Source organism: Paralichthys olivaceus, chromosome 15 (assembly GCF_024713975.1).
Source record: "Paralichthys olivaceus isolate ysfri-2021 chromosome 15, ASM2471397v2, whole genome shotgun sequence".
NCBI classification, from domain to species: Eukaryota; Metazoa; Chordata; class Actinopteri; order Pleuronectiformes; family Paralichthyidae; genus Paralichthys; species Paralichthys olivaceus.
In genome coordinates this window covers 2,573,747-2,590,278 of record NC_091107.1, presented here as the reverse complement: position 1 = coordinate 2,590,278, position 16,532 = coordinate 2,573,747, and the positions used below count along the sequence as shown (strand labels likewise).

At 42.9% G+C, this 16,532-nt stretch overlaps 1 protein-coding gene across 4 annotated transcripts in view; it reads right to left on the bottom strand.

Annotated features, from left to right (window-relative positions):
- The window catches only part of sgcd (sarcoglycan, delta (dystrophin-associated glycoprotein)), a 189,023-nt gene that overhangs the window by 82,554 nt on the left and 89,937 nt on the right, over positions 1-16,532 (bottom strand). The window contains exons 1-2 of one of the 4 annotated variants that reach the window (XM_069510193.1): positions 6,113-6,426; positions 5,708-5,785 (exon numbers count right to left, since the gene is read on the bottom strand). The exons of 2 other annotated variants lie outside the window; for them this stretch is intronic. Coding sequence is in view for 1 of the 2 variants with exons in the window: in XM_069510191.1 (XP_069366292.1) it covers positions 6,113-6,115 (3 nt within the window). In the remaining variant the exon portion in view is untranslated. Of the gene's footprint in view, positions 1-5,707; positions 5,786-6,112; positions 6,433-16,532 lie in introns of those variants that run through there. One more of the 4 variants, XM_069510191.1, reaches the window with a different exon arrangement.

Here is a 16,532-nt window from a genome sequence, read left to right as displayed (position 1 = left end):
AAGTTACCACCCAGGGTGAGCGTCTGTTCTATTTTTAACCATTAGACGACACCGGGTCAAAGGTTCGGACACCTCTTGACGTGGGATTGGAAACCAAGTGTGAGGATTTGTCTGCTAACTTTGAAGCTCTGGAGTTGAAATGTGGAGCGAGAGAATGAAATCCGAACCCTTTGTCTCTGTGATGATCGTCTTCGGGTCAAATTGAACCTGTTTGCATGTTTTTGATGTTTTGAACAACATTCAGATTTGCTCTCTGTCGTATTTGGGAGTTGCTTATTCAAAGAAATCCACGGTGCTCGAATAAAAACATGTAATAATGATAAAACCCCACATCAGCCGGAATTTAAACACGTTGATGTGGGTTCAGTGATAACTTCTAATGCATTGGGAGATAATGTCGTTCTAATGATGAAGGTTTATACAGTTGTTCTGTATCACGGAGTCGAGCCAGCAGCGCATCGTCATCAGCATATTGTCGGACCAAGGTCAGACTGTGCTGAGCTGCAGCTTGTGTAACTACACGTTCGTGCGGAGGTCAGAATAACTCAGCACCATAACGACCAATTCTCTTGTCGAAGTATTGATATTTTTTATGTAATGTGTTATTTCACTCGGGATTAAACCTGGTTTGCAATAATCTCCTCGTCCGTCAGGTCACGAGCCGACTGACTGATGGAGGCTTTGACTTCTCTCTGCACTTGAAAGACGCTGTTTCCTGTAAACATCTGTGCTATTTACTGCTCAACACGCTCATCCACCGCGCCGTTATAGGTGCTCAGCTGCAACTGTCCGTCTTCTCTCATGCACATTCCACGTTCATCTGTATGCACGCCGCTGGGTTGTTTGGAAGTCTGGGACTATTTAGAACAACAATTTTTATGGTAAGTGCCAATCGGTCATGCCGGAGTCTCTCAGGGACGTGATGGTTTAAAAAAAAAAAGAAAAGAATAACAGGGTAAATACACAAAAGGAAGAAACTGAGAAATGAGAGACAAAAGTGGAAGAGACAGAAAGACCGCAGATATGTTGAAGGAAAGTAGAAGAGTAAAAGAATGGAGAGAAGAGAGCGAGGAAACAGAGGAAGATAACCCAGGAGATGAAGTGAAGGAGATAGTCTGTGTGTTAGGGAGGAAAGTGGAGGAACAAGGAAATCTTAACCTTGAGAGGAGGTGGAACAAAAAGGAAAAGGTTCAGATTGATCCTAACAGATAATATTCAGATTTCCTTTGTGCATTGTAAGAGGAGATTGCTGTAAATTCCTCCATTTGAAACATTTAGAGACTTTTTATTGTTTTAAATGCTGCAAACAAACTTAATAACATTTCAGGAAACACTGATTTCTAGAAAAATCAATCAATTTTCTGAAATGGTTCTGAATTCTGCCCCTCGTGGCTCCGTAATCCTGTTTAAAAACACTTCAAGTAAAATGAGCCTCAATTCAGCCAATCACAGAAACAGTGTTTGCTTATGACCTCAATCCATTAAATTAGAGCTGATATCATCTGAGTAAAACTTTAACTGCCACCGTGATCGTTTCCACTTGTTCAGAATAAATTCATTGATAAACAAATCAAGCTGCACAACCTGCAGCAGAACGTGTGTTCACACAGAGCAGATTGAAACACACATTCATCTGGACGTCAACTGTGGAAATAGATTTTTTTATTGTGTGTCAATAACGATCCTTTGACACAGGAAGACAAGAAGTTGATTGCTGAGAGTTTGAACTTTACAGAACTCAATTATCAGAACTGAGAGGGAAGCGAACGCTCAGAGAGATTTGTTTTTCTAAAATACAGAAACGTGATTTGTTTTATTTGTGGTTGCAATCATTGAACAATCAGCGAGGCAATAGAACAGGAACCAACGAATCAACACCTCAAGACAAAGAAATCAAAGCGCGGCTTCCAGTACAGAATCAGTTCTTATTGAATTCATTCTGAGTCAGAGTGCACATTTACAGCAGAAGCAGTGATTGACCCCTGGCTCTAATTATATTTGTCTCAGTTTAGTCGACTCTGAGGCAGAGGAGCTGTAATGATGTGAAATGACAGCGAGAAGAACTTTCCCCCTTAATTGACCTGCCTGATGTCTGGATCACACGTCAACAGAAAATAAATACTGAGCGGACTGTGATGGATGGACCCGCGGGTGTCCGCTCCGTTTTTCAGATGCAGCTCATTACTTGGAAAAGAAAACAGATGCAGACAGAATTGAGCAAACACACACGTTTGTGCGTCTCCGTCGATAAAATTTCAGCATCTCTCTCTCCACCTTAAGGGTCTTTAACAAATCCCTCCGGTTCTCAGCACTCAGGCGGAGTTTACCCTCCAGCAAAATGGCCACAAACATGGAAATGACTTTGCCGAGCGAAAGTGGTAAGAGCTCGGCTTCGCTCGACTCCTGCTCTGACGTCTAATCCCCAAATTATCACTCGCTCAGCAAATCCCCCCTCTTCCTCTCCTGCATCACTTTCCTCCCTCTTTTCACCTCCTCTCCTCAAACTCATCTGCCTCTCATTCGTCCTCCCTCCTCCCGGAGCTTTGCCACCGTCTGTCTGAAGGAGGGTGGAGATAAAATGAATAATAGAAACACGGCATGGAGGAAGATTTGATCTGTAAAATAAATCCCCTGCAAAGATCACAGCTGTTTCATTGAATGTCATTATGACTCAGCTTTAAAGTGTTAGCCTCAAATGAAGAATATAACAACACAAACTTTTCTGAAGAGGTAAAGGAAGAGTTGAGGAAACTAGGATGAAGGTGAAGGGGAGGGATCACAGAGGTTGCGGGGGGGGGGGGGGGGGGGGTTGTAGTTTGTGGCATATAAATATAAAATGTCTTCTGTAAAATTAGTTTTAAATTAAGATGGCCGACGTCCCTTCTGCTTCCTCCTGATGTCCAGAAATAAATTCAAAACGCTGCCATCTTGTGCCAAAGACCTGATTTAGAGTCGATCGTGAAGACGGAGACGCAGCATCAAGAAAAACTCACTAACAACAATTTACATCAGTAGCTTCAGTGCCAACAAACACAAGAGCAGAAACAACAATTCACAGGATGTTAACAGGGAACCACTGCAGATACAGGAAGGAGACAGTCCTCACCAGGAAGTAGTCCTGGTTCACAACCACAACCAAATACTGGGCTTAAATAAAGCAGCTGCACATTTTCACTTCTTCTCAATGATCGTTCGTCTTTTACTACATCGTCTTCTCTTCTTTCACTTTCTGTCCCTCCCTCCCTTTTGGTAACGCCTCACGCTCCTTGCTCTCTAAAACTACAACGTTGTTTGTCATGAAATTTTAAAACTGTTTTAAAATAATCATCATCATCTGGAGGAAAACCTTGGTGATGCTTTAACCACAGCCCGCTGCTCTGTCGGCCTGGTGTTCAGCAGCGCAGCTAGAAGTTACTTGGTGGTTTTGTGCTCAGTGTTGATCTGATGAGGAACAAACTCGTCCTCCGGAGCTCGTGTGCAAAACTGCTGCGGCTGCAAAGACGTGTTGGAAAAGGATAAAATCTCAAGAGTCTCTATGTGAACAGGGGACAGACTCTGCTGATGTGTCGCGAGAGAGTCAGAGAGAGTCAGAGAGTCTCAGAGAGTCGGAGAGAGTCAGAGAGAGTCTCAGAGTCAGAGAGAGTCTCAGAGTCAGAGAGAGTCACAGAGTCAGAGAGAGTCAGAGAGAGTCACAGAGTCAGAGAGAGTCAGAGAGTCTCAGAGAGTCGGAGAGAGTCAGAGAGAGTCTCAGAGTCAGAGAGAGTCTCAGAGTCAGAGAGAGTCACAGAGTCAGAGAGAGTCAGAGAGAGTCAGAGAGTCGGAGAGAGTCAGAGAGAGTCAGAGAGTCAGAGAGAGTCAGAGAGTCGGAGAGAGTCAGAGAGAGTCAGAGAGTCACAATATCAGAGTCAGAGAGAGTCAGAGTGAGAGAGAGTCACAGAATCAGAGAGTCGGAGAGAGTCAGAGAGAGTCAGAGAGTCACAATATCAGAGTCAGAGAGAGTCAGAGTGAGAGAGAGTCACAGAATCAGAGAGTCACAGAATCAGAGAGTCAGAGAGAGTCTCAGAGTCAGAGTCTCAGAGAGTCAGAGTCTCAGAGTCTCAGAGTCAGAGAGTCTCAGAATCAGAGAGAGTCACAGAGTCAGAGAGTCACAGAATCAGAGAGTCAGAGAGAGTCTCAGAGTCAGAGTCTCAGAGAGTCAGAGTCTCAGAGTCTCAGAGTCAGAGAGTCTCAGAATCAGAGAGAGTCACAGAGTCAGAGAGTCAGAGTCTCAGAGTCAGAGAGTCTCAGAATCAGAGAGAGTCAGAGAGAGTCAGAGTCTCAGAGTCATAGTCAACATGTCTGAACTGAACCAGTGTTTAATGAAACCAACATTAAAACACAGCTGACGCCTGCAGGTTTTAGAAAAACCAAGGATCCTGAAAATGTAGTTTTAACTTCACCTGGACGAGCGTTTGTGTGTCAGCGTTTGTGTATCAATGTTTGTGTATCAATCTTTGTGTGTCAGTAATAATCTCCGTTTGGACTAACGCTGCACGTCACATGAACATTCCCGTACACTGGTCATGTCGTGTAAACAGGAAGTAGATTACCTGATAAACAGTTGGTTGCTTAGTCACAGAAAACAATGTCAATGTCAACAATGTAGAATCTGAGAATTACTTCAGCAGAATTCACTCTCGTGTATTTTCATGTGTTTGAAGTGAGAATCGCTGCTCGTGAATGTGTCGCTGTTGTATTTGTAGGTTTGACTGCTCTGAGCTAACAGACACTCGGACTCACAGAAGAGACAGTGAGTCGGGGGGGTAGGGAAGGTCGGGGGAATATTTCAGCTCCTAAAATAAGCATGTGGAGCGACAGCTGCCGTGTGTCCTGCAGCAGGTGGGCTGCGTTACATGTCAGTCACAGTGGAGGGAAATGGGCCGAGGAGTTTTCCTGGCGGCCGAGGCATCTTCAGAGAAATGTGGTGAATGTGTAAACATGTGAGTGGCTAAAAATATCTGCTGGACGCTCACAGGAAACAACAGCATCTGTGAATTTCTATTGTCTCCTCCCGTTGCTAATTAACTAAGAAAAAACAAAGCTCATCTGAGTGAACTCGTGAAACTCGAACTCACTGCTGCAACATCTGTTTTATTATAAAACCAACAGATTTAAAAATGAGATTTGCAGCTTTGTGCTATTATAATATTTGATTATTGTTAAAAAGCTCCTGATCCATGAACACTGAATGAGTCCTGACAAGGAGACGCTGACTGGAAGAACAACTCCCATCATCCTGTGCTGCTCCACCACGAATGAAAGTTACACGTTCTGTGAAGTGTAAAGAACTATAAAAACTTTATATGTTAGAGTATTTGTACTGAAAGTGTATCGTACTAAACTGCCGCTACTTTTAAAGACTTTTAAACAATGTCCAGTCTAACAGTCCAGTCTAACAAACCTTCACTGCTGCTTTAAAATAAGAAATTACTCATTGAGCTCCTCAGACACAGAAGCTAAAATAAGCCCCCCCCATCACATAGTCTGCAGCCGCTGACCCCTCCCACCGGGGGCAGTATCACACTCCTCCTCCACACTGGAACCTCGTCCGTCCACACTCGGCTTCTTGTTACTTATTTATAGCAGCTTGTTTCCCACAGGGACAAAGTAATTGAAACCAAATGTGTTGCCGGGACTGATTCGGGGGAAGTGGGGCGGTCAACCCAACCTTCTTCTTCTTCTTCTGTGTACACAAACCAAACGTTGTGCAGGGAGGCAGCGGGAGACTCTCAGTAATTCACTGTTCCTGCAATTTCACAACAATTTCATTACTGGAGGCAAAATGAAAAAAGAAAAGTTCCTGAGCTTCATTTCTGCACAACTTTCTCAGTTCACAAGAAATAAATGAATTGAACTGCTCCGGTCTCTGGGGCTACGAACGTGTAAAGTGGGTTTAATGGGTTTTTTCTTTGCTCGCCTTCCTCAGAGAAAACCAACAGAAAAAACTAAATCCTCTTCCAAAAGAATCTAAAAGAGGAGGAAGCTTTAATGTGCTCCACCTCCAGAAGGAATGAAACAGCTCAGGCCACCAGCAGCGTTAATGAGTCCAAACCTTCAGCAAATCCAAACTCACCATGTTTGCTTTCTTGTTCCCTCCTTATTTCTCTCTCTGCCTCCCGGTGAGCTCGGCACAGAGTGGAGTGGTGTCAGGCGGATGAAACAGGGATTGAGTTGTTTCTGAGACGCTGCGTGAGGCCTTCACTGACCAGCTCAAAGTCACTCTCTCTCCCCACTCTCCCCTCCCTGCTGCCTCGCTCCCTCGTCAGCTTTTCCAATAACAAAGTGCTCCCCGCCTCTTTTGGTCGAGACCCTGAGTTGCGGCTGTTTCCTGGACGCCTGGTGGACTCCTGTGACCCGGCTGCTGTCTTCCCTCCCTTCCTGCCACATTTAGAACCACAGACACATGTGGGCCTCTGGTTTGAAGTTTGAAGAGGCGGGACTTGCCTGAGAGTGTTGTGTTGTCATGACAACCCCTCCTTTTCCTTTTTTTTTTTTTTTCCAGCTGTTTGAGTCCGGCCCCGCTGCAGGGTTATTAGCATGTGGGGGCGTGTTTGGATATATTTACTTTTTCCATATGTGCAGTCGCCTGGATCTGTTGTGAGAACAGAGTTTCATTCAACAGTTTTTCAAATGAAGGGATTTTTTAATATTAGTATGTTTGTTTTTTCTTGTTTCCTTGATTCAAATATTCAGAAAGGTTCTTATTATTATGACATTATTAGAATTTTATCCGACTTGTTTGTTTTTATGAGTTTCTTGAAGGAACTAACATCAGCAGCTGTATTTTATTAAGTTTAGAATAAGAACTTGTTGCGTGCGTCAATACAGTTATTCTCATTACTTTCTATTCAGATCTATCGCTCTCAAACACAGACTGTATATAAGATGGATGACATGACAGCCCCTGGTGGCTGACTGCAGTAGCCTTTAAGTCATTAACCCAGCCTCCTCCCTGGTGGGACAAGAACCAAAATAAATAAATCAAAGTACTGTGGTACTAGTACAGTACTTTGTCTTATAACATGATTACAAAGGCGAGCCAACTAACCTGCTAACGATAATGTCAAATACCATAAATGGTCAGTGTTGATTTATAGTGAGAAAACCTTTATGCAAGCCAACAACAACAATAATAATTATTTTTATACATACATACATATCACCTTTATTTTTATCTTTTCCACCAAACGTTTGCTTAAAACTGTTCAATCTCCTTCCATTAAAAACGTCTGAAGCACTTAACCTCCTCTAACCGACATTTAACCCAAACAGCTCTTTTCTTTTTCTGCCTCCATCCATGTCTCCACTATCTCCTGCTTCAGACGCTTGTTTAAAGATCTGTCTGTTATGAAATCTTCTGCCTCTCCTCCCTCCACCACATCCGTTACGAGACGTAGCCTCCTTTTGTGCCTCTTCTCTTCACCACAAGTCTATTAGGGATTTCCCTTTTTATTTATTGATTAATACATCATCAAGTGGAGCTGCAGCCGCAGCCCGGGGGACAACAGAGAGTTTACGCTGGTGTCTGCGGCCTTCGTCCCCGCCGGCTTATTTAACATTCAGGACCTGCCTCATCCATTAAGAAACGTTGGCCATTATTCTTTTTTGTTCTAGCGTTGCTGGTGACGGAGCGGCTGCATTTTCAGTGTCTCACGTGGGATTGAAAAACAAAGACTCAGAATCAAATGAATGTTTTAATTTGAAATCTGCAGCTTAACCTGTTTTTGAGGATATAAAAAGGAAGTTGAACCTCTTTAGTAAAAAAAAAGATGCCGTGCACCTCGCTTTCTTCTTATCAAACGCACGGCGCTGAGAAACTGCTGGATGTAGCATCAAAGCACGGAGCCTCCCGCTAACCTACAAAAATCAGCCTCACCACAAACAAGCAGGCAGAGAGAATGGGATCAGTGTGGCTGTGAAGAGACGGAGGAAGAGTCGGGAGGAAGAGAGAGAGAAGAAAAGAAAGTGGAGCTTTGTGCGAGGAGCTTTCAGAGGCTTTTTCCTCCCTCGCCGACGTCGACGTGGAGGAATTTGCATTCTCTAAATTGCTCCCCGTCTTTCTGCCTCACACGTTCACCCACAGCTCTCTCACGCTCACATGCTTCGACTGATTGACTGATTCTCTTCCACCGTTTCAAAGCAAACGGAGCGAACATTTAAATAAATAAACACAACAAGCAGTCAGAGATTATCCAGACCCTTCACCTTGTTTGAGATTTTCTTGTGTTGCAGCCTTGTGCTAAAATAAATAGTTTCCGGAAGGACGACCACATCTGAACATCACGTTTAGGACAGAACCTGCGTTAAAAACTTTCAGGGAAATCTATTTAGTAGTTTGTTTTTTATTTAATCAGTTGAAAACTGTTACGCAAAGGTAATAATGAGACCGCTGTGGTTCTTTTCTTTGCTTCCCCAGTATCGGTGCCTCGACATATATATATACGAAGAACAAATGCTAACTTAATATTAGAAATGTGAGCTGAATCTCTGTGAGGGAAGCAGCAGCACAACTAAGAAAACATTCCTCCAACAAGAAGCTGAAGCAACGAGCTCTAAAACAGTTCCACAGATAAAAACTGGACAGGCAGGATTTATTGCAGGGCAGCTGTATTACACTAGACACTGGTAACTTAGTGTACTCTGGAAAGATAAGAAGCACAAACAGCTTCAGTATCAGAGCAACGCTCGGGACGCTGGAGTAAGAAGGTGCAGAGTCGAAATCCCTAAAGAGTCAAAAGGTTAAAATAAAAATATTTAGAGATAATGTACTGGAGTAAAGTACAAGTTCGACCTCTCAGTACTGCGTGTGACTGTTCACTGATATGATCCGGGTGTTGTACAAGAACACAACGTTTTCTATAAGTTTTTATTTTACTCAAATCACACGATCCGATTGCTGTGTTGTGATCTCGACATCTTTGAGAAGTTGAATCCTCCGGTTTGTTGTAAATAAAGAAGGACGACATGACGGCTCCATAAAAATGGATCATCTTGATCACCCCCTGGTGGCTGACTGCAGTATGGGTCATAAGCCCCCCACCCCCCCAATGTTAGTTCAGGAACGTCCAGCTCTCTATCTTTATCCATCACACTCAGGTCGACAGCTGCAGTATGTGCAATGAAGTACATTTACTGAAGTACTCCAAATACAAAGTGTAGTATTCTTCATTTAAATAAACTTTATATTTCTGCCTTTCAGACGGAAATATATTCATTTTCGAATCCAACCTTTCATGTCCAGTGGAAACCACATCCTCCATCTGCCAGGTTTTAAAATGTGAACGGCTGTGAAGAACCAAACACTCTGTTTCCTTTTTATCGTGTTTCTTATACAACATAAACTTTTTAAAATCCTTTCTGATCATCTGGGAAAATACAATCAGGGCTGTGTAGTTTTAGCTCTAAGTTGTAGACGTGTGGTTGCGTGAGTGTGAAGCTACAGATGATTTTATGGCGACATGATGCTGTAGATAAAACTACCCCGACTTACTACAGTCGTCTATAGAAAGTAGTTAAAACTCTCTCGAGCTGAAAATGTGTACAGCAGTAAAATGCATCATATACATTAATGCTGCAGGAACACTACTCCAAAAACATCCCGTGTAGTAGTAAAACACAGACTGATACCATTTTACTGCACAATGAGGATTTTACTTTTATTTTTTAGTTAGTTTTTGAATTTACTGAATACAAATGTGAATGTTTACGCTAAAATATATGTATTTATTTTTGATGAAAAGGATTACATGCGTCCAACAGCCTCTACCAGGCACATGTCATCCAAAATACACAAACAGCACTAATTATATTTTCACTGCATGGTATTGGTACTTTTACTTGAGTATCTGAATACTTTATATTCCGACTCCTGTTGTGAGATCATTTAAACGCTTCCACCTTTTCATGTTTAATTCATCAAATTAGATCATTTCTGCTGCGGAGAACCGCTTGAATAACAAATAACCAATCTGTCTGTTTTTTCTGTCAGCCAGTAAATCCATGTGTCTCGCTGTGTGTTAGTGTGTCTGTCTGTGTGTGTGTGTGTGTGTGTGTGTCTCTGATTGGATGTTGGACACTACACACGACTCTCTGTTTGTCCATCATTCAAGCGTCTGTCAGTTTCTTCCTCCGTCTGTCTGCGTGTCTCTGGGTGCGTCCCGGTCTAATACATAATGAATGTTATTGTTGTTTTTTTGTTGTGTGAGTCGTCCTCAGACAGAAACCCCCCCCCCCCCCCCCCCCGACCTGCCTCTCATCCATGTGTCTGCATCACTCCCAGCATGCTTCACTCTGCGGATGAAAACCAGCCAATTACACTCCTGCGATTCAGAGCCAAACGCAGGCAGACGTGGTCGAACATGTTTAATGAAGAAGCTTCACCTCGTTAGAAACTGTTAATCGATCGTAACGATCACTTTCACCTAAATCACCGCGTCGGTAGCAACTGACGATCGAACTATCAACACAGACACACAGACACATCGACCAGACGTCAGTGAACCTGCGTCCAAAGACCACTCCCTCTTTTCTCATGCGTTATGATATTAAGTTTAATTTCTGCCCAAAAGTTAAATGTTCCGTGATCTTCAACCTTCTTTTAATTGTTTCTAATGTTTGCCTGTAGTTCTTCATGTTTATCTTGTAAAACAGTTTGTTCTCTAAAATAAATATTATAATTCTTGATGTGTGTTTAGATGTTTAACATGAACATTTCCTCCAGCGAGATACAAAAAGGGTCTGAAACCGAAAATACCAACAGACATGAATATTTAAAAATCGACCTAAATATGCATCTGCACAAGTGTGATGTTGGAATAAAATGTTGTTGAACATTTAAATCAAAACTAGAATCATGAATGTTGCTGCTTCTTTAAATATGACGACGTTACACAGACTCCTCCAACGCACGTCCATCATTTCTATTGGTTTTAAAAAGCAGCTGTTACAGATGTTGAATTTATCAGTGGGGACTTTCTTCCTTTTCTCTCGTCTCTGATTCTCCAGCGTCCTCAGTTCTGCTGACTCAGCTGTAAAACACCAGCAATTAAATGAGTCGGTATTTTCTGCCCCAGTTTCACTGTTAATGAATCATTTAGAAAATCACCACAAAACACGAGTCTACGATTCTCCTGAAGGAAAACAAACCTGTACGAACATTTCTCACCAGTTTCCCTCTTTTAAAAACTTTTGTATTCTTGATGTTTATTTATTAATGGTGGTGTATTATTAACAGTGGGTATGGATATAATATACTGTTCCTCCCTCAGGTTTCATGGTTCTACGCTCTGCTGTGTTTCCTCTTCCTCCTCTTCTTCCTCTTTGCCCGGAGCCACGTCGTTCTTTATCTGAGGAGGTGAGCTCAGTTAAATCACAGCGATCTGAAATCACTATCCACCAATCAAACTGTCAGTCACCTCCAGCCGAGCACGTAGGTTCCTTATTTTCCTTCCTTCCTTTTTTTTTTCTCATGTTCTTTTTCATTTTTTACTTACTTCCACCCCTTCCATTTCCTTTCTTATTTCCTCCCCTCCTTCCTTCCTTCCTTCCACATCCCCATCCTGCCAAATTTCCTTCCTAGCCTTATGTTTCTTCCTTCCTTATTTCCATCTGTAGTTCATCCCTTATTTCATTCCTGCCTTCACTCCTCATTTCCCTTTCTTCATCCCTTCCTTTATCCTTCATTTCCTTCCTCCCTTTCTTCCCTCCTTCCACAGTCCATCCCCATTTCCTTCCTTCCTCGTACAGTTCCTTCCTTATTTACCTTTTATTCCCTTCCCTCGTTATATCCTTCCTTGTTTTATTCCTTCCCTCTGAGTCATTCACCTTCAGCTTCCTCCATCACTGTGATTTATAAATATATTTGAAATTGGAGGGAATAGCTTTTATCTTTATCGCAGCTCAATAAAAACTATTCTCATCCATTCTCACAAAACCTTCGCTGTGTGCAACAAAACACCGGGTGAGTCACATTTTAGTGAATTGCGTCAGTAAAGTCTCTGCACATGCATTTTTAACGAGGTCCAATGGCCTTTTGGCTGGATGTGCAGTTTAAGCTGAAATAGTGAGTAAGTCATCATAATAAGGTTTATTAAGGTCCCGGAGAGCAGCCGCAGATACACTCACCCACAAGGTGAGTCCGCCTTTACAATAAAGCTCCATCGTGTGGAGCTGAGGAATCTGAACAGACTCTGAACTAAAAGAGTTCAGGCTCAACTCAGCTGCAACAAATGTGCATTTAGCTTAAATATGGGACCAGATCCCATTAAACTCTCGTTAGCTGCAGAGCTGTGATGAGCTCAGAGACATTTCACTGCTGCAGGACGAGGCTGGAGAGGAAAGACCTCAGAGAAATAAAGGAACCGTCATCAGGAAGTTTCCTCACGACTCCGATGTCCAGAACAAATGTATGAATTTCAACCCGCGTGCACGTCACACGTCTGATTTCCCAGCAACACTAGCCTATCGCTCCTGGCTTTGCTAACACACATTAGCTTTGAAACACGACGAGTCTAAAACATCGATGGTCTCTGCATCGGTTTAAAGTATGTAAACTACTTTAAATTCATCCTACATAGACAAACAAACCGTTTTACGAGGACGCTCAACAAGAAGTCCAGAAAATTCACAGTGGACGTGTTGATGAGGTCTCTAACACGTGACGGACGTGAAACTGGAAGAATCCAAATATCTCAGGATGAAGAAGAGGAGCCGTAGAAGACGAAGACAAAGACATCTGCTTGGAAAGACGAGGAGATTTGTCAAACTCCTGCTTCTTCTTCAAATGTGAAAAAAAACTGCTTTTAAACTGATTTTGGACCAGATTTGAATTTCTTAAGAATTCAATCAATCACATTTTATTTGTTTAGTCGATATTCACAAATCACAATTAGCCTCTCAGATCTTAACGAGGTGCAACATCGTCTGTTCGCCGGCCACATTATCATCAACCTGAAGGACAGACATGTTCATTACATCCTTGTTCTCGTGGACTCGAACTAACAAACAGGCCTCGTGTTTGTGGAACCTTCAGTTCTCCAGAGTTTGGGAGTCTGGGGAAGTTTTGACATGTGGGACCGGAGATCTGAATGAGAGGAGACGAGGTGCACATATCAACGAGCTCAGCAGGTTAATGATCGCTGCGCCTCCGCCAGGCTCCGACCATCTGCTGGGCTTGTAACGGAAGCTGTTCCTGCTCCTCACAGATGAAGCTACAGAGGAGGTTGGAGGTAATTTGACGGCACAGTGGCCAAGAGGTGGGAATCTGGTGGAGAAGCTGATTAGCTGTGAGTGTGTGTGTGTGTGTGTGGTACTTAAGATATGAGCTACAGGCGACAGTGATGCTAACGACGACATGTTTTCTCCTCTTGCTGAGCTCAAGCTGCCAGCCTGACAGACAGCAGGTCTGTACGTCCTGATGGTAACCAAGACACGGAGGAGACAGAACCTCGGCACAGTAAACACAGAGTTCAAACGAGGGACGGCAGAGTCAGGAAACTGAAGCTGATTATTCTAGAGTTACTTCAGGTGTTGACTTCCACCGACTGTTTTTCCCCTGAATGTCTCCTGAAACTGAAGCTGAGAAAACTTGTGCCCGTAAAGTTTTGGATTTGAAAAGAGACAGTCCTTGAAGTCAGACCCAATAAATACACACAAACTATTGTTCAATCTGTAAACTAAAGGTTTTCATTTCAAACATAAACTATATTCAACTGCAAATTAGGGCTGTCAGAACATTTGTCGTGGCAAAAATAATTCTCAACAATAATTGAGATATGAATGTTAATATTAGTGAATCAGAGGAGCAGGTTAAATTCAGGGTTTCTGTGGAATTAAACTTAAAAACCTTTTATTCTCAGAACATGACTACAGCTTTTTATTAAATCGTCTGTCTGAAGAAAACAGGCGGGAATTCATCAAACTAACGAACTGACTGTTTTTAATCCTACAGTAGATGTTAAACTCCGGAGCAGGAGGAGCAGCTGCTGAGTTTCTCCATCGGTCCGTTTCATTCACTCTCCTGTGGCCGTTCCATCCACGTTGTTTGAACAGAGACAGAAGAGAAACATATTGCTCCTGTTATTCTCTGGCGTTTGGTTTTTCCATAGAAGGCAGCGATTGTGCTTCCGTTGGAGCGCGGTGATGTAGATGATGGCTCTGGCAGGCGGCAGACAGCCCCTGCTCTGATGAGCTAACACTCGGCTGGAGGAGAATGGGACGGGGAAAAAAGGCATGAAAAATGATTCAGCGTTTAGCGTCGCTTGGCACCGGCGCCGCGGGTTCACTGAGTCAGAAACGAAGAGGCTGTCTTTGTGGGGTGTGACTGTCACCGCCGGATGACGGATTACATTCCAGGTCCTGAGGGAAGAGCACGAGGATGAGATAATGGTCATGAAATAAAAGTCTCCCAGACAGACAGAACGTAAAAACGACCCGTTTAAAGTGAAATATTCTGCAACACAACAAAAACTCTCAGCAGCCTTTGAGCAAAATGTTCAGTTTCACCCTCACGTCCTCGACTGCTTTGTCCCTGAAAGGTTTTGTCTCCGAAATGTCGTATCGATCCGTCGGCAAATCTTTTTTGGTTTGAAACGTCACAGCTCTGCACCTCGAGGGAACAAGACGACAACTTGGCCTGAAGACGTCAATAAGAAGGACAAACAGCATCCTCTCCCTGAGACACGAGAGCCGTTCATTCCCTCGTCTCGTTGTTTGGTCATCTGAAGGGATTTCTACCTTCAAATCAACGGAATTCAATGATGTGATTCAAAGAGCAGGTGTTGGAGAGAAACCCCTGATGATCCGTCGTCTACGCACGTTCAGAAAATGTCTGAAACCAGAACTGGTCCTGAAGCTAAACTGAGAAATGTGTTCAGATAATCAGTGCACAGCCAATCCTGAATAATCCAGGATCCAGACCATTGAGTTTCAGATCAGAGCTGCAGGACGACGCTGCCGAAAATCACAAGATTTACAAGCTTTCAAATGTTCGGACAAAAAAAATAAACCTTCAAAAAGTTCAACTGTCAGAACTTTTTTGGGGAAAACTGCTTTTTGTTGTTTAAAGTTTAAAATCTACAGATGGAGCAACCGTCATGAGACATTAGTGTAAATAGAATAATTATAATTATCTTATTCATAGAACTCTTTAAATTATATAAAAAACGCTGTAGACAGAAGAAAAATACCAAATAATGTCAAACACTAAAAGCCTTAAACCACAATATGTACATTTATAATTTAAAGCATTAGCTTATATGTCTTTTCTTTTACACGACTGCTTAAATAAACTTTATAATCCATTAGCAAAGTTTACCTAAAGTGCAAAAGCAGGAGGAGAAGCTTTTATGGATCTGGAGCCGCTGCATATCAATTATGTTCCATCAAGGGCGACCGAGACAGAGAGCACTTTCCAAAACAACGCAGGAAGTTCTCAGCGTGAAAGCTCCAGGCGACTAAATTGTCGTCAAACTACGACTCAGAGGAACCTTCACATGACGCAGAGTGACACTGACAATTGTCACAGTTTGTCTGGATCAGGAAAGTAAGGAGGTGGAAGGACGAGAGAGCAAAAAGCACGAAAAAACAGAGAAACCTTTTTGTCACAGGTCGACAGAAACATGCAGCGGAGTCTTTACCGCAGCGAGAGGAAAAGCAAAAGTAACGTTTCTGTGTTTCTGTGCAGCAAATGCAAGGAGACACTGAATTAGACATGAAGACGAGGACAACAACTGTCGGTAGAAACTGACTCGATTCTTTCTGAGCATTTTGCCTTTGGCTAGATATTCCACCTCTTACGGAACACAGTGTTCCACAACAGACGCGTAAACGGCACAATTTCTCATTTCTCACATTTATTCTTCTCCACGGCACACAAGAGCAGGGTGGGGGGGGGGGGGGGGGGGTCTGGATAAGGTCAGCGGAAGACGCGTTCTGACGTGAGGGAATCAAACAGTTACACGATGAGGTGAACGTCCATGATGCAGATTTAAAGAGAAATGAATGATGTCAATTTTGAGAAACCTCTGCAGGTTGTTCTCTGCAGGGATTGGTCGACCTCCGCTCGTCCTTTACCTGGACACGAGACGTGCACTGTGTCTCTAGACGTGCACTGTGTCATCTCAGAACTTTTAAAACCTTTAGAACAGACGGAGGAAACAAACACACGTGTCCTTTAAACAACACTTCAGCTTCTCATTTAGCGTCAAGGATCAGACTCAGTCGATTCAAAGCAAAGTAATCTTTACTTCAGACCAGGAGTAAACTTTTACATCTTCTATTTCTGAGTCGCTTCATGTCTCAGGCAGCGTTTCCATAGTAGATGATACAATTGGAATGAACAACACATTTTACGTCCGTGTTGTCTCATTTTCAGAGATCGATTCTAATTTTCTGATTCAGAAATAAAAGAGTTGCTGAAAACAAATGTGTTTTGCAGCTGGTGCTCGTCAGTAGAAATGACCACAGCAGCCGACGAGTTAGAAACAATATTATCT